Here is a 22,177-nt window from a genome sequence, read left to right on the forward strand (position 1 = left end):
CTCCATGACAATGGGTTTCCTTGCAAAGTTTCTCGTGTGTTTTCCTCGGGAGGAAATTGGTTTGTTTAACACAAGTTTTAAAAGCTGCAGCAAGGTTAGAGGATTGTGATCATGTGTTGGAATAACTGTCAGAGGTCTCCATGCCAACAGCTGCACAGTCTGCACTATGTAGCTGACTATGCCTCTAAGGCTTGAGAGAATATTTTAAGATCTTGAAATGTGTGTTAACTTAATCTAAAGACACTGTTGGCACTATCTGTACCATTTTGCTGCAGTATGTTTTGTGTTTTCAAGCGTAATAGTAAATCTATTTTTTTTTTACTGTGCACTTCTAAAGAGCTGCTGCAAAATACAGCCAGTTAAGGTAAGTATGTAACTGGCTTTACTACTAAGGGAAGTCTATAGGAGTTATTTTTTACTTGGGTGTGAGCTAATTTTTGTTTTATACTCAGCAGTTTTCTTCAAATTCTTTTCATGATGTTGCCTCTGGGAACCACCAGCTGTACAGCCCTACTTTCACTTTTTATACAACCCTTCCACTTTCTCATCCTCCTTTTTTTCCCTCAGCACAGGGGGAGGATGAAGCACTCCAGTTTGCTAGAATCTGTTTCCCAGCAGCGGCCCTAGCTTTAAGATGGATCGAGGGGATTTGCATGGGGTAGGGTAGAGAGAGTGTGAAATGTGGGGGAGAGCTGGAGTGAGAGGGAGAGAGATGTTACTGCTGAGGCTCAGCAAATGAGGGTTGTAGTGAGGGAGGGGAGGAAGAGGGAGGAGAGAAAAGGGGGCATAGCCACACAGATCAGAAAACAACCGTCCCTTCCTGTGCCCAGAGGACACACGCTGCTGTCTACTTGAGCTGAGAGTGAGGGGGAGAAGGAGGAGGGAGGATTGACTTCTACCTGCTGAAGAAGCCGCGCTCACCCCCTTCTTCTTTGCTCTTCCTTTCAACCCAGCCTGTCTGGAGCCGCAGAGGACTGTCAGCTTGTACAGACGAAGCACAAGATCAGAGTGCTGGCAGAGAAACTGTGCCTACAGCTCTGCTACCTGCTTTACCACCCTGTTTTACTCTCCCTCACACATGCACACCAAAGCGCTCTCACAGACACACATTCAGAGAACTTTCTCTCTCGTGCGCACACTCTTACATGCTGACAAGCAGGCAGGGAGGCAGTCACACCCCCTCCCATTATCTGTGCGAGGAGCAGTTCTGCTCATATTGGTGTGAGCAGCGCGCGGCTGGATTTCACTCCTCAGCAGCAGCAGCAGCGGCAGCAGCAGCGGCAGCAGGACAAGTCCAGAGGAGAGCAGTCATTATTAGATATCACACACCAGCTTCTGCATCTGAAGGCAAGCCCACCCTCTTCTGCTTCAGTTTTATCTCTCTTTTCCCCTCTCCTCTTTTTCCTATCTTGGTGTGACGCAGTGTGGCTGACCTTCCCTTCTCCCCCTCCTCGCTCTTCCTTTCTCCTCAGCGTGTGCCAGTGGGACAGCCATGGAGGACACCCTCACCTGCAGCAGCCATGCCACCTTCTCCCAGGTGTTTGGACGCCAGGGGCAACTAATGCAAGCCAGTGAGTAGCCTCAGTTACACCTCCTTGCCTCCTGACAGATAATTAGCCAGCTGCATGTCCTGCATGTTAGCGTAACCGATCTCCACCCTCAGCTGCTCTTCCTAAATACATCCTTGTTATTGCTGCCGTTTTAATAGAGCTAATGCTAAGAGGCGCATGACACGTCTTTTAAAGGTGCAGGAAGAGGTAAGTGTCTTCCTGGACCACTGCTGCAACAATGTGAAATTTTGAAGGGGAAATAAATCAAAGCTGGGTTATTTTGGGCAGGATGTCAGAGAAATGCGTGATCCTGTCAAGACCAAAAAGAAAAATTGGTTTCGTAAACGGAAAGGTGTGATGGTGATCGTAGTTGATGTTTCTGTTAGTGCAGCAAAATGCTCAGGAGCAGGATGGATGAATTGACTTGTGAAGTATAGTGCGTTATAAGCAGAGAGCTACAGAAGCACATCTTTTTTAGACAATATTTACACTGAAGTTGGGGCTGTGGCTCACCTGTGTTAGGGGTCACACTTGACATATGGAGCAAATGACGGGGACTTTAAACGAGGCGGGTCAAATAAAAGAGGGGCTGTTTTGTGGACTCATTAACAGCAGATATGAAGGTTTTGTTTGCAAAGAACATTCCTGCATTTTGAATTGAATACTTTGAATTGTGGAGTAGCAGATTTTTTTTTTTCTCTGGTTTGGTGTCAAAACCAATAACACCGTTTCTACCTGAAATATATTCATAATGCAGGTGCACAGTATTAGGGTGTTTGAGTCTGACAGCCTGAGACACCATCAGAGATTCTCTGAGAGCTCTGACTGATTGCTAAATTATTGAAAACTAAATCAATCAGGAATTTCAGGCTGCACAAATATTGAAGCCAACCTTGGAGCGCTACAAATGAAGCATACATGTATGATATCTTATTATGTTATGCACATGGTCAGAATACATATTTCCCCAGGGAGGGGGGGGGGGGGTGTAAGAGATTGACTGGCCTCTTGAATGAAAGTGTCTGCTGCATCCTCCCTCATCTGGCCTGTTAGTCAATGCCTTTGATGCCTCCTCTTCGCTGTTAATTCAAAGTGACTCTTCACACAGAGTTATGATGGATAATGAGGAGAGCTCAGGGCCGAAATCAAAACAAAACTGCCTTTAGAGTTGCATCCTATATGTTGACTTTGCCACATCCGATTTAAAGTTCTGTGTTTCCACTCATTACCTCCTGGAGAGAGAGAGGTGTCAGAGTGGAGTTTCAAAGCAAGTGTCATCAACAACAAGCCTGATCAGGCAACACTCTGTGTCGCTAATAAAAGAGACACGTCAGTCATATTCATGCGCTGAAAAAACTCATGCTTGGTTACACGTGTTTTTTAATAAGTGGTGCAGCAGGATTTCATCTGGGGGGATTTATTTAGCCTGTTTGATATGTTGCTGTTATTTGGGAAGACGGGCTTGAAAATCTGGAGCAGAGGATTGTTGTTGTCTCTGCTGTCTCTGACGTTCTTCGCCTCCTCTGAGCACACGAGAACCCCGTTATAAATAATGCACTTTGTTTGACTGTGTCTGTGGGCCTGATACTGTGTTGATAAGAGCATATTACTGTTAAGAGGTTGCAGGGGGATGGATGTTGAGTTGCACAAAATGAGTGGTTCTGGAGAGCTGCTGACCCATGTGTCTCTGGTTACATGTTGTTGTGGCAGGCAGAGAGAGATGACCCACTGAGGATGCAAATGAAATGTACACAAAACAGGGGAAAGACTGTAAAAGTCAAACATATATTGCAGGCTATAAGATCTCAGACATGTCGGGAATTTCTCCCACGTCCTGTCCTCATGTATATCTGTGTGCAGTCTTTACACAGGACTTTGTGTCACAGTCCTGTGCTGTAGTCGGTCAGTTTATCTGGAGGGCATCTCTGTATAAAAAGGAGGTAAAACAAGAAGAGGGTGTGGCAGTGCCGAAGAGTTGAATCACATTATGGCTGAAAGCTGAGCCAGTGTAGACTTCAAACTAAAAGGGTCCAAAAAACACGAGGGGATTGTTATATTATGAACAGTATAAAAAGAAAATGGAGGGTATAACTGTAAAATATAACATACACACAGGTGCCAGTTTAATAGCTGAATCTATTCAGCAACAGTCCTGCAATAAACCCTCCCTTCATGAAGGCTATAAAGCTCCAATTTAGTTGAAGCTGTTTTCAGAGGTGTTGAATCAACTTTATGGTCATTTTGGTGGCTGCAGTTTGTGGGGGTGTTCAATGATATTGCATTATACAAACAGGTGTAGCTATTTTTATTGTGCTAGGCTCTTAATCACGTGAACACTAGTCTGTCAAATACAGCTACATTTTATAGAAAAATACCTTCGGTTATATACTCCGAAATATCTGAGTATTCAATAAAAAAACTGAATAAATTCAGAGAAATGAATGGCTTAAAGCTGCTGGCGCTCCTGTGGTCCAAGCACTACGTCTTATGTATTTGTTTAATTTGCTGTATGTGTGAAAGTAGTGTTTTCTGACAACAAAATCTCCCCTTGCTTCTTTACAGAGTACTCACCGTGAATCTGTGAAAATGTAACAAAGCCTTTTTGTTCAGCAGCTGTAGGGGTGGTTTCACACTAGGAACCCAGGCCCAGATCCGAGTACGCTTGACCCCAAAGTTCGGTTAATTTGATCAGTGTGAACACAAACGTACTGTACTCGTACTGTATTTGGGTACCATGCCCAAGCCACCTTGAAGAGGTGGTCTCGGGCACGGATCATGCGTACTCGAGTACGGTCTGCGGGAACTGTGAACGCAACCATGCTCAAACAAGGACATGGGCCGCAATTAAAATGACAAAATTCTAAACATGTTGCTTCAGAACCATCATATCTACGCAGCACAGGCCCATTTCATTTATAGATGTGGATGATGGAAGAGGGTTGTTGTTAGCGTCTCAGAAAAAAAACAAAAAAACATTCACACTTAGTAGGATGGACGCGACAGGTCGCCATGGTTGCTTCTTCTTCTTCTTTCTGCCTTTTGGTGGATTTGCAAACCAAATACGTGCATACTGCCACCCGCTGAATGTATATACATACCCTCGACTGACCTACCCTCCAGTAGAGCTTTCATGCATTAGAAAAAACCTTGATTGAAAGAAGTTATCTTCTTTCCTGATTTCCCCATTTGCTTTTGTAGGTCCAGCCGACGCAGCCGTGTAAATTCACTCTGTTTCATAACAAGAAAAAAATAAAGAAAATCCTCACTGGAGCTTTAGATAGTTTTTTTATTTCTTTTTTTTTAATCCTCTCATTACCCAATCAGATATATTTTAGAAGTCTCATGTTTTGAAAACCTGCCGCACCGTGTTTACTGAATAAAGCAGACTTGAAAGTAAACGCATGAAATAAAGTCACACATTTTCTTTCATTTTAAAACTCATGATTTGTGTTTTCATTCAGCCCACTGTGTCTGTTTGTGTTATAATGAAAGGCCTCATGCAGTGTGTACAGTATCTGCCTCATGCAAATGCTGTTTGATCGAGGTAGTTGTCAGAGCGGATGCAGACGCAAGAATCTACCAGAAATGTAAATTGCAGCTTCAGTTTAGCAGCTGTTGTGTTTTGATGTATTGTGCTGAAAATTGTTTTTTATGTGACAGTAAGTGACTGACACTCTGTTAGAACAGAAAAAATAATTTCACATCGGTGTGAAAACAAAGTGATGGAACAGTAGAACAAGCAAAGAAGCAGCATCTCTTTCATTCTAGATGTGTTCTTTAATTTGCAGCCTTTCAGTGATAAAATGTTTTCATCCTCCCTCAGTGCCGAGAGATGAAACACTTTGTCTAAGACTTACATGGACAACAAATACACATAATTGTAGCAAGAGTGTCCCCTGGTCCTGAAAGCATTTTTCATTTGTGCATCTTTGCCACTACAATAATTCCGCCTTGAGGAAATAGCAAGCGAAACCACTGTTTCTTGGAACTACATGCATTATTCACCACATCTCGACTTTCTTTGTGGCGTCTCCACGATTACTGCTTGAATTCCCTCCTCTTCATCCTTGCTTTTTATTTTACCAACATCCTTTCCTGCTTCTTGCCCTTTAACTGCTCGCAGGAACATATAAAAGTTCATAATGGTCCACAGCCAAATGAAAAATAACCTTACGTGCACTATCACTTTGTTAGCACAAAACCCTGCAAGCTCAGGCTCTGCTCCTTCTTGCCCAGATGACCGTGCCCTGACAGTGCAGCGGTTTCAGTCACCTTTCTGCTCCACTGGACCAAAGTGATGTGAGGATAGTCACGGTGTGAAGTTGTCTGCAGTGTAACTCTGAAAATCGTCATTCTCCCTCATGTCCCTGCTCAGAGAGGTCAAGGTGTTGGACTATGTCCAAAGTCCTTTTCCCTATTAGACTTTCAGGCTTCCAGCCATCAAACCTAATAGTAATATAATTCAAAGAGAGAGAGAGACTCTTTTAAGTGCTTCTTTTCATTGAGTCATTTCCAGTGTGGGTGTGTTCTAAATCTAATCTCATAAAAGCTTACACCGTTCATTCCTGGATATGATAAACTTCTCTCTTTCTTGGTTAAGGCCCAAACAGTCGCATCAAACTTACAAATAACATGTATGGCCACTGCTGAATTGGCCTTAAAACGTCCATCACATTGTTTTATATATATTCTTACTTACATTATTGATCGTAGTCTCTGGGTATCCCCCAGCAGCACAGAAAATCACTCTGTCAGAGTAGATACTAGCCTAATTCAGATCTGCCTCCTCGTTTCTAATCCCCATATTGGATTTAAGAACCCCGGTAGAGCTGGAGGGGGGGCTGTGCATGTCTGTCAGTTAGTACATCCTGTCTCACTGTGACAGCCTCAGGCCAGTTAAAGTTCTTTTAAATATCTGATTCAGATTTAAGGTAAATAGTTTGTGTGTCTAATAATGAACCAGTTTGTTTTAATGTATACCCATTTGCTTAGTAAGGCCGATATAGCCTTGAATCAAATCTGTCATTTTTTCACACCAAACAACAATTTACCATTTTTATCGATTTTATTATTTTCCAAAATGTATACAAATGATAAAGAATTGACTAAAAACAGGTTTTATTTTTTTTATTTCATTTTATCAATAAAATGTAACAAAAGCAAAATGAATTTCCCTTTGAACATTAATAAAGTAACCTTAGTTTCAGCAAAAATAGAGATGAGACAGAGCAATTTCAGCAAAATACTTGTGGGTGGGACATACCGTACCTGGGGGCCAACCAGCCACTCTGTAGGAAGTAATTGAGGGGGGAGGATGTGAACTAGGGGAGCCCAAGGGGAGCAGCGGAGTTAGATAAAGAGAAAATCTCTATTTTCCACAAAACTGATTTATTGATAAAATTGATATATCGCCCAGCCCTAGTGCTTAGTCTAATTGAGTTACAGTGTATAGATACTTGCATTTGGTTGCATAAGCTCCTCCAGTCCCTCATTGCATGGTATCACCAGTATCTTCATTAGCACACTTTCCCCCAGGATGATCAATAAACCGATGAAGGTTCACTGACTGCATTAGTCGGCTGTTTTCTCTCTCCGAATCTGCATGTCTGCTCTACGTCAAGAGATCAACATCTTCTGCTTGACTGACAGCAGAGTACTCCCTGACTGGAGACATACTGGGTTTAGGTGATGCTGAGCTTTATGAACTTCTGAGGAGTTCCTTACAGAACATTAAGAAAGAAACTTGGCTAGAGTATTATACAACATGTTCTGCATTATGGAGCGCAAACAGAATCTGGCTGGGTTTTATATGTATGACATATTCACACAATCATAGTGGAGAAGGCAGCAGCTCCCAAGACTGCTTCCACATCCCTCCTTTGTAATGTTGTTATATCTTACATTTTACTGTTGCTTTTTCATCTATCTTTTTAGTATCTAATCAGTCAGTCGAAGTAGACAGGCCTTATGGGGAGGGAGCGAGGTGTTCGCATGCAGCAGACGCCTCTAGCTAGAATAAAATCAAGGACGTTGCAATTTTATGGTACATCTCTTAGTCCACTAGGGTATGAGGGATGGTCCTATTCCATTATTTTGCACTCACACTGACACACTGAAATGAACAGATAACACATGCGAAACAGATATGACAGTGAAGAAGCCATTCACCGTCTGCAGCTATGCTAGCAGCTGTGAGGTTGGAAACACAGTGCTGCTTTAATCAAACGGCTAATGAAAGCATGGGAACATGCTACGACTGTGCTATCATGCTGATGTTTAGAGGATATAATGCATACCATCTGAGCTTATTGTGTTAGCATGCTAATGTTTGCTAATAAGAGCTCAGCACAAAGTTAGGCTAATAAGGTGTGCCAACATACAGACACAAACATGAAGACCTTGTACTTCATATTTCCTTATATACTGAATTCATAGTGATTGTTTAAGGGTGTAGGCAGGTGTTCAGTGTGTATATATATATATATTACCAGGATTGGGAATACTTTCTGTTTTGACAAAACATAATTAGGGAAGAAATGTTGAGAGACCGTGACTGGTTAGCCAAAACACAGTCTTTCAACAAGGACTATTGAATAGCTGTGCTGGAGTTTTATCAACAGATAGTTAACTGGCTGTTGCAAACTACTGTTACCCATTTAAAGACAAGACTTTTATTGTTTCCATCCTGTAAATATCTTTGTGGTTTGCTTACAAAAAGTGGCACTTCAAATTTCTTTAACTAAAGTTGATTAAGACTTGGTGTTTTCTGCAGCCCAATAAGAAAGTCAATTTGTAAGCGCAGCACAGCACTGAACTCGATGTGTTTTTATTGAATGTCTTTGGTTAATTGAGGCTTTTGAGCTGTTTTGAAGTTCAGAAGTTGCTGCATTCTTTCAAAGGCCAGTAGTACTGTCTTGCACTATGAACTATTGTGCCTACGCTCTCTCTTAATATCCCTCCCTTTCTTTCTCTGTCTCTCTCTGACACACAAACACACACACACACACACACACACACACACACACACACACACACACACACACACACACACACATAGTCATCAGAAAGTAGGGTTATTGCAAAATTTTGAAGTGGAAGCACATAAGCTGAGTACTGCGCGCTTAGTGAGCACATCTCCCGGATTTAATAGTCACTCATCTCCACCACTTTTAAGCAGCTATATTTGTCACTGCTCGATCTGCTGTGTACACAGTGAGCAGTTGGAAGAGAATTTTAGATATAAACAACAGCAGCTTTAAGCGGGTTGGCTAATCCTGCTCATCTTGGTGTTTGTATGATTACGTGTGTGTGTGTGTGTGTGTGTGTGTGTGTGTGTGTGGGTTTGTGTAATTTTGTGAATGTGTAAATGAAGTAATGAAAGTGAATATTTAACTTCCTCCCTGAGTAAAACAACGGTTCTTATTTTAATCAGTTGCAAGACACAACAACAAAACACAATCAAAGCTGCTCTGATAACAAATGTTCTTAATAAATTCACCTCGAGAGCAGCAGCTTCCAGTGTGCTGTTCATGTCCCCGCTGGGTTTTCTGCGTCATTGAACCCTCTGCCTGAGTGCCTGCTGACTCTGCATATCTACCTCACTGTGCCCAGTACTTCTGTCCTCCTTATTTTCCTCCTCTGCCAGCCATAAACCCCTTATTTCCACTGTTTTCAGACTTGTGCTGCTTCCCAAAACACCAATGTTCATTTTACAACACACCACAGAGGAGACACAGACAGAGAGTTTTATGGAGAGGTCGGGATGGAGAGTCAACACACAAATTAAAAACTTCTACAGAACTTACATTTGTAGAAAACATATTGAAGTCTAATTTGTAAATCTGTCACCTCACTGCAGCTAACTTAAAGTACCTGAGATGAAAAAAAAGGTTTCAGCCTTCTTATGCAGCTCAGCATGACGGTAAATACTTTCCTTTCCCATCAGACATCGCACTTCTCATCCCTCTCTGCACTACGGCACTGTGATGCAAAAAGCAATCCTGAGGAGGATCTGGTGTGCTTGCAGTCTGTATAAATTTGCATCAGTAGTTAGTGAAAGCGCTCCTGTGGTGATGAAATATAGCCCATTCTCTGGGGTGCGTCTCTTTAACATGCAGGGCACGCTGTGCACGGATGGGAAGTGACAGTGCAGACTGTGTGCATGTTAATACTAAAATGAGGGACTAAGTTGGAACGACTTTGAATGTGTGACTAGAAATATCAACAACAATAGAAACATTTATTTGAAGTTCAAAAGGGGCCATTTGTTTCCATTAGAGAAATATATACCCTGCATATCTGTGACTCTTAAAGGTTAACTCCATAAATTATGGCTGAGGAAAGAGAGGCACACTCTTTTGCAAAAGTACATAAAGTTCAGAGATGTTTTGACAGTGTAACAGCTAATGAGCGGAGCTATGTTTCAACCTACGCTCTGTAAATCTCATATGCAGGCATGGCGAGAGGCTTGACTGCACATGTGCTTTTGCTTCCAATTTAGGTTTTCCAAAGGAGGAATATTCTTCATGCCCCGAGTTTCTTAAGATGTGCACAGAGCAGAGATGTCGGAGGAGTTGGATGTAATTCAAGTTGCTGGATAATTCTGTAGGAAGCATTTCACAGCACAAGGACGTAGTGAAGTGAATGTTGTCCACATGTGTGAACCAACCAGCCACAGTGATGTGGGGCTCAATGGCTGCTTTGTGCTGCTTTCCCTTGGTAATAAGTCTTAATGCGGGTATCCAGTCACCTGTGTGTCATATTACATTACAGTAGCTGCTAGTTTTGTTTGAGGATTTGTTACTGACACCAAACTCACAGCAGCGAACAGCTCACACAGGTCCCATGTCAAACACTTAATGCTCTTACAAGTGTCCCTGGTGAATTTTACAGGAGTCTGGAGCGCAGTGAAGGATGTTCCTTTTCACATGTTGGAAACGACTTGCGTAATTTCAGACTGATGACTTATAACACTGAATTTCCCACCTAATGCATTCTTGCACCTGGCACAGCTTCACTGCTTTCAGTCTTCATATTTGCCATCAAACCGCCAGCGTACAAAATCAAGATAAAAAACAACCTCCACTTACCAGCCCAAACACTCACTGAAACACTAAGTGCAAAAACAGCTGCCAAGCTCATTAGTAGTAAAGTAAAGCCGTGGGTCTTGCTAATTTGACGTTGGTTCTTCAATTTTGTGCCACACAGGCGGTAACACAAAAATCGTATTGGTGGAGTAAGGCTTTACATGGAAAAAATATGGTAAACATTTAATGGAAAAGGATCTAAAGTGTTCAAGCTCAGCCTGGTTAGAAGTATCTAGATAAGGGAGCATTCAGAAGCTGTATAAGAGAGCCAACCAAGTTTCATTTGGACCCAAATTAGTGGAGCCTCAGTCCCTCTTTGAAAAACATTCATGCTTCCCCTGGTTAAAAATGTAACATTCACATGAGGCTTAACACTTTTATCTTAACCCAATTAGATTTTGTCAAGACCCCTGTGAGCCAATCATGTTGTTTGCATTAAACTTGAAAATCTGTCATTTCGATTTCTTTTCAACTTGACCCATACTCTTTTTTTATTCCCTAAATAAATCTTTTAATGTGTTTATATGAATAAAAAACAGACTAATTGATATGTCAAGTAATTGATTTTAATACATTTACATGGCCTTACAAATGATTAGGAGTATCTCATATGCCAACAGAAACAGTCGATGAAATCTAATAAAATATCCAAACAAAGACAAAAAGCAGTTATACATTAGTATTAACCGACAAGAATATGTAGAAAATGTTCTCCAGCTACAGTTAGAAAACATTGCCAGAAATAACTGCTTGCCTTGATTGCATGATTTGTTTCATTAATTTAGTAAGTGAAGAATGAAAGGCTCCTGTCATGAAAATGTTCTGTTATTTTGTCTTTTTCCTCTCATGTGAGTCGTACCAAACATGTAGACAGAACTGGGACCAGAGACCTTCAACGGAGACAAAAGATCAGAGGCTCAGGCTCTCTACCTGTTTTAGCAATCCGACCGGTAATTATTTCAAGTGGCTATTGCGTCACAACTCTGATGTCATCTTGGTCAGAGCCGTCCTCCACACATGTAAAAACCTTGACACTCTCAGCATCATTACACAGCTCTCAGCTCTCTCCGCTCCAGCACAGTCTGTCGTGTTTGATGTGAGAGGGAAGTGAGAAAGCGCATGAAATATGTCGACAGCATTTTCCTCCACACAGGAGTGTCTGACGTGCTAATATGTAGTGCTGATGTGCCTTTGAACTCACAGAGTTGTTTACCTGCTCAGGAGCCTGGTAATGAACGATAGTGATAATACCTGCAGTCTGAACTTTGAAAGTGGCTCCTCTACTGTTGGAAACCTGCTCTGAAATTCAATTTGGAGCATCAAAGTGGCTGATAATGATAATGGATTCAGAGCCGTCACCCCATATTAGAGCAAATTTAAAGTTCAGCTATTAAATCCTCGTCTGTCTCATTTCAAGTTTGAGAGTTTCGAGCTACCTGCCATTGTGCTCTGTTACGAAGATGGGCTGCGGCTCTGACCCACTTTCATCCGCCCTGACAGACAGCCACTTGCTCACAAACAGTCCTAATTGGCTGTAGCCTTGTCACTGGTTGCCGCCCGTAGCCTCAGCTCTCAAAAAGCACTCCGGCATGCAGCTCTGGATTTTCAAATGTCATGTTTGAGCTCACACAGGTCCTCTCTAACAAGCCGTGTTTACCCCAACTCTCTGAGAGGATCCTTATTTCCCCCGCTTATCTCGGCTGATGCAGAGAGATTTCTTCTCTTCTGTCTGTCGGTTATTTCTTCAAAGTTTCTCCTTAAGCTCATTTTCATGCTATGAGGTTGCTGCTGGAAACTGTTAAAAGTGATGCAACTTCCCCTCCTGGGTTCACTTTTTTTGCATTATATCTTGTATTTCTGTGGATAACATTGAAAGTCTGCCATCGTAATGACATATTCGAAACATCAAACTTGCAGTGGTCGTGCTCGTGGTGAATCTCAGATTGAGAGATTCAAAGAAAAGAAAAGAAGCTATACATTTCTTTTAAAATTCTAGGAAGAAAAAAAAACCCAGTGCAAATGCAGTGACAAGTCATGTCTAAAGTTGTCTTTTGTCTTCCCCTTTCTGTCATGCTAGTTTTATCTCCCACACACATAGCCCACGGCTCTTTGTGACATTCTCACTCCTGGTCTCATCAAAGTGATTTTGGGAAACATGTGAAGTGACTCGCTGATGTAGGGTTAGATGAGGTAGTTTGCAGGAAAGAGAGGGTATGCCAGTGAAATAAATTAAAACATGGTGAATCCTAGAGTGCACTGAACAACAAAGGAGTGTTACATAAGAACACCCGAGGGTGGATTTTTTTTTTTCTTTCAACTCATTTATGGCTGTTTAAAGATTTCCCTGCTTTCTGTGCTGCCTTCACCTGCTCCAGCTCTGTGATTTAATTATGCTGTTATAAAAAAATGATCAAAGACTCTAACATTAGTTTCACCTCTGCAAATCTGTTAACATCGTTCACAGTCCATGTCACGACCCACAACCTGTTGTGACAGCAGACAGTTTTCTTGCCCTTTTCGCCATTACACACACACATCATTAAACAGGAGCGCTGCTCCTTATCTGTAAATTCATTACCTGAATGTGTCTATGCGTGAGCCTTAGATGAGTTTCAGCAAGAGTCACAATACTCTATGAGTGGTTTCATTAGGTGCTGAAGAGGGGGCCTCAGGCACATTATCAAAGAGCTATCGGAGGCTTTAATGTTCAGCCGACAGTTCAGCACTCCCCCCGAGATTTGTTTTTCTAAAGTCTTTGACTCAGAGGAAGAAAGCGAAACCTGGATCACTCTGTGCTGATCTCTTGTACTTCTCACTAGGTGGCACACTGATCAAAGTTATGCAGAAATCAGTGGAGGGCGCTCTGTGCTGACGGATTGTTAAGGACCATATTTAAATTATAGATCACTAGCAGGTTCTGAAGAGATCATAAATGAACTTTTTCTTCTGATAAATCCTGTCATTCTTCGGAGATAATCACATTCTGTTGTAAAAAAAAAAAAAAGCCAAGTTGTGGAGTTGATGTACAGATGAAAGGTAATGAAGATTTTTTGATTGGCTGTATATCAATTACTTAACACTCTGCCTAAGATTGTCAAATGTTTTCAAAAGGACATATATTCCTATTCACAGGTTCACTTGCAGCTGTACTGGCCACGGTTAGTGAGAGGAAAAGAAGCAAATTTTTTCATTTCATGCAGTTGCAGCATCTATCAAAGCGACCAGGTGGTGGCAATGTTGCTGTGGGCAAAATTAAATCCCTCCCGCAGTGTGTGGTTCCTCTCTGGAGCTTCATGCTTTAATGCAGAACTGCTCGACACAGCGAGAAATAGCCCTTTCAATCCCCATGGGACTTAAGAGGGTTTGACCTCAGCAGACTACCTACGACCTCTGTTGTACAACTCAAAGAAAAAAAAAAACTGAAACTCTTTATTATAAATCTGTATATTAAAGATGATGCAGAGATATGTTGAAAAGATAATGTGGGAGGCTACTTAGAGCTAAATCTTAAGGATTAATGTCCTGAGTTCAGAGAAGTGTTTGATCTGTTAGCCCTTGGCTGGTATTTTCAGATATGCAAATCACAAATTGCATCATAATATAAGGATCTGAGATTCATGTGAGTTGTGTGCCTGTGTTGATCTTCACTGAAGACCTAAAGTATTTGGATGCGTATTGCAGGCTGAGAATGTTTGTCCTAGTTTTAGGACGCTGCCTTGTTACCAATAATAGAAAGATACACACTTTCATACAGTTTTACCCGTTAGGAAAATGTGCCACTCAGTTTTTGCAAACAGTTGTTTGTCTTCCATAATTGATTTTTCAAAAGGCTGAGAACGTCATTACAACTTTTATTATTTCATAAAATTGCAGTTGATGGTTTTCAATGATGATTGCATCTGCAGGGCAACACTGAGTTTGTTCATGTGATATGTAGCTGTCTGTGTGTTTAGAGCTTAATCCCAAAAATCCAGATATCTGCTGTTTTAATCATTAAAATCTGCTTTTAATCATCTGTAAAGAGTCGCCCGGTCTTTTGTATTTAGACGTTTTAGACATTGCAACAAACTACGTGTCAATCTATGGATCTGTGCTTTACTGTTTCTTCCATGAGACCACCCCCCCCCCCCCCCCCCCCCAAAAAAAAAAAAAAGAAGTGATTTTTTGAGGAACAATTACACTGTCCAGAAAAGAGCCATGACATCAACCCAGCCAACACCTTTGTGATAAAATGAATGAGATAGGTGTCATTGCTGAAACATCATAGGTGGACCTCATGAATGCTTTTATTGGTGAACTGGATGAGAACCCCCCTGGAAATCATCTGAATCAGGTGGGGAGCGTTCACTGTGGAGATTAAGGCTTTTACAGCAGCAGATTGTTGCCCAGATTCTCCCATGAGATATAAAAAAAACAAAACACGGCTGTAGTTTGAGGTGTCCCAGTACTTGTGGCCTTGTAGTACTTGTAATAAAGCCGATTCATTAAACATCATCTGTATTTGTAAAAGTCTGTCTTGGTATAAATGTGATTGTTAACAGACTTAAAACAGAAAGGCTGGTTGACTTGAAAACATGGCCTTGTGATGTATGAGACAATGATTATAAAACTTGGAGTTACCTGGAGGAACCCCTCTGTTTCTGTGCTACATTTTAAATTGGTGTTTTGGTGAAACTGCGTGTGGAGAATCTGCAGGGAGAGCTGAAAACTCTCCTCCCACCTGCAGGTCTCATTGTGAAGGTGTTTGCCTCCAGGCAGCGTCTTACCTCGAACAGCTTTTACTTGTCAAATAAACTGAAGAGCAGACAGACTCACTAGTTAAAGGGTAAATGAGGTAATTCAATTAGCTGCTGTTCCTGCTCACTTCAGGGCTTCAAACTTTGAATTAGAGATTTTTGATGAACTATCCCACAATGCCCCCCCCATCCTCCATTTAAGATTTGTAACTCAACATATAAAATATAGAATTTGCATAGAAAATAAGTATTTTTGTTGTTTTTTTTATTTCTATTATTTGAACATTTGAACTGTAAAAAATAATTAATCTTTTAGTCCATCGACTGTCTGTTCAGACTGCTGCCCCCCTGTGAAATTGTTTTCATTGTCCCTGCATTGGACTCATGAAAAATATAATGTTAATATTTTAAACAGAAATGCTTTAAAAAATTTAAAAAAGTTGTCCCACTTAAGCAATGCGATAAAAAGCATAATTCATTTCATACATGGGACTGAGAGGAGGATTTCTATAGACTGTGATGATCCTTTGACTTTACCTCTAGGGACCTGAGCTTAACATTTCAGATTTTGTCTGAAATATTTTGTCTGGCATCTTCTGACTCAACAACTATCATAAAAACATTTTGGTACAGAGATGTTAGCGTTCTGTTCAGCATGTTTGTCAATATAGTAATCCATTAGCTCTTCATCCAGCACGATCACCATCTTTACCTACAAATCAAAAACCTCCAACCTACTCCATCTGAACTATGCTAGCTTCTGAGCTAGCATTAGTTGCAAACAAATGCTGTGCCTGGGTAAAGCCTATGTCTGCTAAACGCTGCAGTTATTCTTACTTTAAGACTGTATCCAGACAAACATATGACTTCCCTAAATGTGTTAAAGACAATTTACAAAGTCAGAGAGAGGTGACTTGACTTACTGAGTCAGCCAATGTGAGAATTCTCCTCATGGACTTATTGGTGACACAGACTCATTCAGAAGCTGGTTGTACATGAATAAGTATTTCACACAGTAATTGTTGATTTTCCACCAGCTGTATAGCAGGATACAAAGAATGTACAAAAGACGTGTGTGATATTCCTCCCTGGAACTGGCTGAATTGAGTCAAGTGTTTGAATGCAGATCTGATCAGATCAGATCAGATACGGTTTAGTGTCTAAACAAACTAAAACAGGCCTGTTGCGTCGCAGGAAGAGACGCCTGGCCTCAGATTCTTTCTGTCTGATTATTTTGGGCATATTCTCTGATTTCTCAGAGCTATAGTATGAAACAAAGGAAACCCATGTAGTTTGCTCTCCGCAGAGGATCGATCTCCTAAATCCACACATATTCTCTGCTTTGCTCGTGAAGGCAGACAAAGCCCTTCACACACAAAAGCCTCCATCTGCTCTGCGTTTTAAAATGAGTGGACAGTAGCCAGAGGGAAAAGATCAAATGCTTTTTGAGGAAGTGTGGAAGCGTGACATCGGAGTGAAATGTAATGTATCCAGACGGAAAGATACCAATGATTTCTGGAACCTTCTGTTACATTCTTGCAATGCACATTAGACAGATTCATGTTGTTCTGATCCGTCCACATTTCAGAGACACTATATCCTGGCATGAGATGTTTTCCTTGGGGGGGGGGAGTATCCAATTTCTCTGTGGGAATTGCAGCGTGCAAACTATCAGCGGGTAAATTGAACAATCCTGCAGATAGCAATGCAGAACAATGAAGCAGACAACAAAATTACAGGCTTGTGTTGATTCTGTCAGATACAGAGGGGGATTCAGTTATTTCTATGCAAAGCAAACTTTGCTAAGCTATAATTGATCTGTCCAAATCCCCGCGTTTGAGCAAACTTGTAGTCAGCTTTACAGTGGCATGTTTTCACTGGCAAGCCTCACAACGAACATGCACATGCTGGGGGATGGTGTTATACTCCGTGTTTGGTTTCAATGGAGGCTTTTGTCCCCACAAACAAGATTGTGTTGTGTATTTATGTGGTAAAGATGTAATTGAAATGTACTAAAGCTCTCTTCCTCTGGATTGCCTTAGATTCTTACAGACTCCCTCATCCTTTTAATCCCACCCTGGGTCTCTTCGGGCTTGAAAGAGTGGAGTTCTTGGCACTTCATCAAATTGATTTTAGCAGAGGCTGGTTGGCTTCTGTGACTGTAAGCCCAAATTTAAGCAGAAGCAAAAATGTCCTTTCACCTTTTCATCATCACAACTCTGGAGGGGGCAGCTGACTATTTAGAAATACTAAAAAAAAAGGACAAAAGAAAACAAACTTAATTCATAAAATTTTATACGATTTCAGACAACTCCTGAAACTGTAATGGATGCTTTTCTTAGGAGTATGAATTGCTTTTATGAGCTGTTTTTTTTTTTTTCCAGATGCACATTATATTTTCCTTTCACGAGGACTGTGCTGACTGACAAAACACCAACATGCCTCATTAGAGTTCATTGTTGATGTTGTTTTGCTCTCCTGTGGGTGGCTACAAAGATTGTCTCACAGTCACTGGCAGCACTGGGGCACCGGTGTGTGGGAGGGCGCTTCACAGAAAAACACAATGCCTCTCTGATTTCAGTGATTTGCGCGACTTACATTTTTACATCATAGACGCAGATGTGAAGAAAGTCCAGCCTGATGGGAGGGATGTGTGTGAATGCACATTAGGCCATGTGAGGGAAGGTATTTAACTCTGAAATCTTGGGGGAAATAAATCAAAGAGTCAGTGATATAGACACTTTTAACAAATGTACATTGGAGTATGGAGTTTAATCCGTTAACCTGTGATTTGCTCCTTTCTAAAACTGACTTAAAAATAAAAGGTGAAATGAAGAAACAAGTTGACAGATCAATAAGGTGACATTCACATAATTCATTTCTGTGCTTGGACCATACAAAGAAACAATTTTGAAACAACACAAGTAATGAATTAAGCACAGTTTCTAACATTTCCTGGCATACATATCAATTTTTTAAGGAAGAAAAAAAAAAGATGACGCAGTTCATTATAGTTATTTTTTCTAACATGTTACTGCTATTCATGTGTAGAACAGGGAAATAACTGTTCTTTATCTAGTAAGCTTTGTAAACCTTACTAAGATCTGCTGTAATTATTGTTTTTTTTTTTAAATAGATGGCTCAATCGCTAAAACGCTGCACAGCGAAGTCAGCACTCTGGTGTCCAGGTTCATCATTTCTAATGAAAATAGCCATTTCTCTATTTCCTCCTCACTCATCATACTCTCCTAATGTTAAATGGCAACATCTATAAGATGATGAGCTTCATTAGGCCATGTTTGAAGTCTCACACTTGCTAATGTGTCTGATCAGTGATGTGAAAACCTGGTTTGACATTTCCTCCCTTACATATTCTCAGTAGAGGCATGAGGTTTGTTATCATCTCCAAGCTGCTGCTTCGTCTGCTCGTCCGCTACCTGAGGAATATTGAACGCGCAGGTGTTGCTGGAGACTTGCACGTGAAATTCTGTCAGATGTTGATGAGCAGCTGAAGGCTTAAGCATTTGTTGTAATTTCACGAGTGAGGAGCAGTGAGCCCTTGCAAATGGTTCAACAAATTCAAACTTCAGCGTCATGTTTTTTTTTTTTTCTTCCTGTGATATCTTTCTGATGTTCTTTGGCCTTAGAGAGGAGCTGTTGCATTTTGATTGTGTCGTTTTTTTTCCTGACATATTCAGGACAGTCAAAGCTACCGTAAATTGATTTTGTAGAAAGCCACCTGTCTTTTCCATCAGATTTCACAGTGTGAGACAGAATGCTTAGAATAAAAAGTGAAAGTGGAGCAGCAAGCAGAAGACGGTATGTCTGTACTCGGAGTTTGACAGCATGTCATTTTCAGCAACAGCGTGCTATTACTCGACATGTTTCCCTGTCTCTTTGGCCGAGAGGTACACCTTGTAAAAGTTGAATGTGAAATTAGAAACCACTCGTCAGACTCTGCTGTAAACATCTTATCCCTCACACCCCTCCGACCACCTTGCACAGATTTGATGTATGCGTTGCAGCCTGCAGGGCCCCTGTGTGCTCGTAAACATGCCTCTTTTCGCCGTGTCCTGCAGTTCAAGAGAAGGCTGGAAGGTGTGATCGTAAATCTTTGATCATTCTGCTGAAAAGTCGACCTTGGCTGACGTCAGTGAGTCACACATTGCCTCAGTTGCTCCCTCACTTTCGCCCCAAATTGACCTCTCAGCCTGCTTGCCGATATTTGTGTGTGTTTGTTCAAGTATGTGTGTGAGAGAATGCTTGACCAGGAGCGAGTGTTCAGACCTTTTCAAATGTGCTTCCTCCCTGGTGAATGGTCAACAGGCACGATATTAAGCTAGCTGATTACTTGTTTGCTATTTCCTGTTTATTTGTAATGCATTATATTTGGATTTTTGACTCCTGAAGATCTTATCTGTCTTTGTGAGAACATGATGTCACACTTTTCTGTCATTTCATGCTTAAACTATTAAAACAGTTTTTCATTTTTACGTCACTTAAGTAGTTAATGGTCTGAATTTTAATTTTTACTCAACTGATATGAGTAAAAGTATAAAAATGACATCACGCTTGAGCATTATTACAGATATACCAGGTAGTACTCCCATAGCAAACATATTTTTCTGATATTAACTGTTTTCAAGTATTGAAAGATTTAAAAAAAAAAAGTCAACCACCTTAAAATGGAGTTTGTTTTTTTGTTTATTTGTTTATTAAGATCCCCGTACACTCTGTGTTTAACAGCAGCTACTCTCCCCAGGATCTCCATCTCTTCATTGACAAGATTTCATAGATTACATAAAAACACATCCATGACATTCATACAACAAAACTTTATTTAACAAAGCACAATTAACACATTAAGTCAAACAAACACCATGACAGAATACATGAGCTGCTAATAAAATGTAGATTGTAAAATAATTCTAAAAGCATCAAAATACACATGAATAATAAAAATAAAAATCAATTTAATTGTACCAATAAAATAATATCAATAACATTTAATAATGTACTGTATATTCCAAACAAACAATTAATAGAACATTAGGGTGTTCACAATTACATTTCTGTAGTTTTATAAAAAAAGAATCTTAAACTGTTTCTGTTCTCTATCAGGTCCAGGAAGTTATAAAGTGTTAAATCCAACCATAAAAAGAGGAAAGGATGGTGTGGAGCTGAAAAACTATTCATTTTGATTGTGAATGAACATTTATCCCAATTAAAAAATAAACCTAATTAACGGTTGTTGTCATTATAACAGATTACATCTTTTAAGGGAAAAGTCTGTGTGAAATGTTAGCAGAAGCGAAAACATAAGAATTCTTCACCACTGTTGAAACCATATGATGTAACACACACACACACACACACACACACACACACACACAAAGAAACCCAACACAATAAGAGTGCAGCAGTTAATGGCTTGATGCTTTCATCAAAAGGAAAAAATGTTTGAAATAGGATGCCCTTTAAAAGTAGCATGCTTTCATCTTTGCTTTTGTAAATGGAAGTTTTATCAATCAGAGAGCTTAACAGTGACCGCTGCCTCTTATAGAGAGCTTCCCCACAGCTAGCTCAGCGACATTAATGAACCTAAGATTGTGTTCGACTTAAAAAAACAGAAAGAAAAGACATTATTATTGGGACCGTCACCATTAAAAAAAGCGGATTAGATCATTTGAATTTGTGTTGAATGTGAGTTTCTGTTTCTTGGTAATGGGTTTAGCCTAATGATGCCCCTCTTGTCCATAAAAGCGATTATTCTGAGGATGTGAACAATGGAAACTGCTCCACTGTGGCTATAGATGAGGGAAGTCATCTACAGCCACAGTGATCCACAAAATCCCACTAGAGAGAGGAAACAAACTTCAGAGCTGCTTGGCCTACATGGCTCTAATGAACGAACTACAAGGGTAATGTAATCACCATTGAGTTTCTGTGTCTAACCATCTTCTTTGTTTCTCTTTTCTTTTTCTGCAGCAGTTCAGTCTCTCAACAGCCTGAACGACCAGATCGCTCAGTTCATGGTGACCAGACCGTGCAGCCTGACTGACGAGGACGTGGCCTTTATCCCAGGAGAGAGGGACACATTGAAGAAGTCCATGACCCTGATGAGACGCCTGCTTGTGGATGCTCAGGTACTCCCCCTGCACTAAAAAAAAAAAAAAAACATCCCAAAGTCCCTCAGTGCATGCCTCATGAATGTTACTGTAAGGGGGTTAGACAACTTATTACTCATACGATTACAAAAGGAATTTAATAAAATTATCTATATCACTATACGTACCGATTTAAGTTAAAACAATAATTTATAATCATTTCAGTCAAACAGTTCAGCCGGGCCTACAAGACAAACTTCAAGGTCCATTTTTCCCCCTTCAGAGGCTTCTGGGACAAAACTCATTCATTACATTTCATTACACTAAAAACTAGGGCTGGGCAATGATTAAAAGTTTTAATCGCGTTAATCGCATGAGTTCCTGTGATTAATCACGATTAATCGCATTGTTATACGCAAAATCCAATAATGAATTAAAAAGTAGTGTATAGCCCACTTTTATTGTAAATGTACTTCTCAACTTAAACAATGTAATCAAAGCAAATAAATACAAAACTAAAGCTTATTGCATTCATTGCAGTCTGGACGCAGAGTGGTGTGGGTCTCCTCTCTGGGTCTGCTGCGGGAGACCTTGTTGAGGACAGCAATACGTGCACGTCAGTTTCTTACACTAAAAAAGTCTCCAATAACACCAGAAAAAGTCGCTAGATTTGTCGCTAGTAACTGTTGACAAAAAAA

At 40.6% G+C, this 22,177-nt stretch overlaps 1 protein-coding gene across 7 annotated transcripts in view; it reads left to right on the top strand.

Annotated features, from left to right (window-relative positions):
• Positions 1-859: 859 nt before the first annotated feature.
• kaznb (kazrin, periplakin interacting protein b) overlaps positions 860-22,177 on the top strand; it is a 108,646-nt gene continuing 87,328 nt past the window's right edge. For 2 of the 7 annotated variants that reach the window (XR_010666411.1, XM_020628994.3), the window contains exons 1-3: positions 873-1,347; positions 1,473-1,571; positions 21,361-21,518. Coding sequence is in view for 6 of the 7 variants with exons in the window: in XM_020628994.3 (XP_020484650.1) it covers positions 1,146-1,347; positions 1,473-1,571; positions 21,361-21,518 (459 nt within the window). In the remaining variant the exon portion in view is untranslated. Of the gene's footprint in view, positions 1,348-1,472; positions 1,572-21,360; positions 21,519-22,177 lie in introns of all 7 variants that reach the window. The other 5 variants (XM_065954740.1, XM_065954738.1, XM_065954739.1 and 2 more) reach the window with 5 other exon arrangements.

The sequence above is a fragment of the Labrus bergylta genome, chromosome 5 (assembly GCF_963930695.1).
Source record: "Labrus bergylta chromosome 5, fLabBer1.1, whole genome shotgun sequence".
Taxonomy (NCBI): domain Eukaryota; kingdom Metazoa; phylum Chordata; class Actinopteri; order Labriformes; family Labridae; genus Labrus; species Labrus bergylta.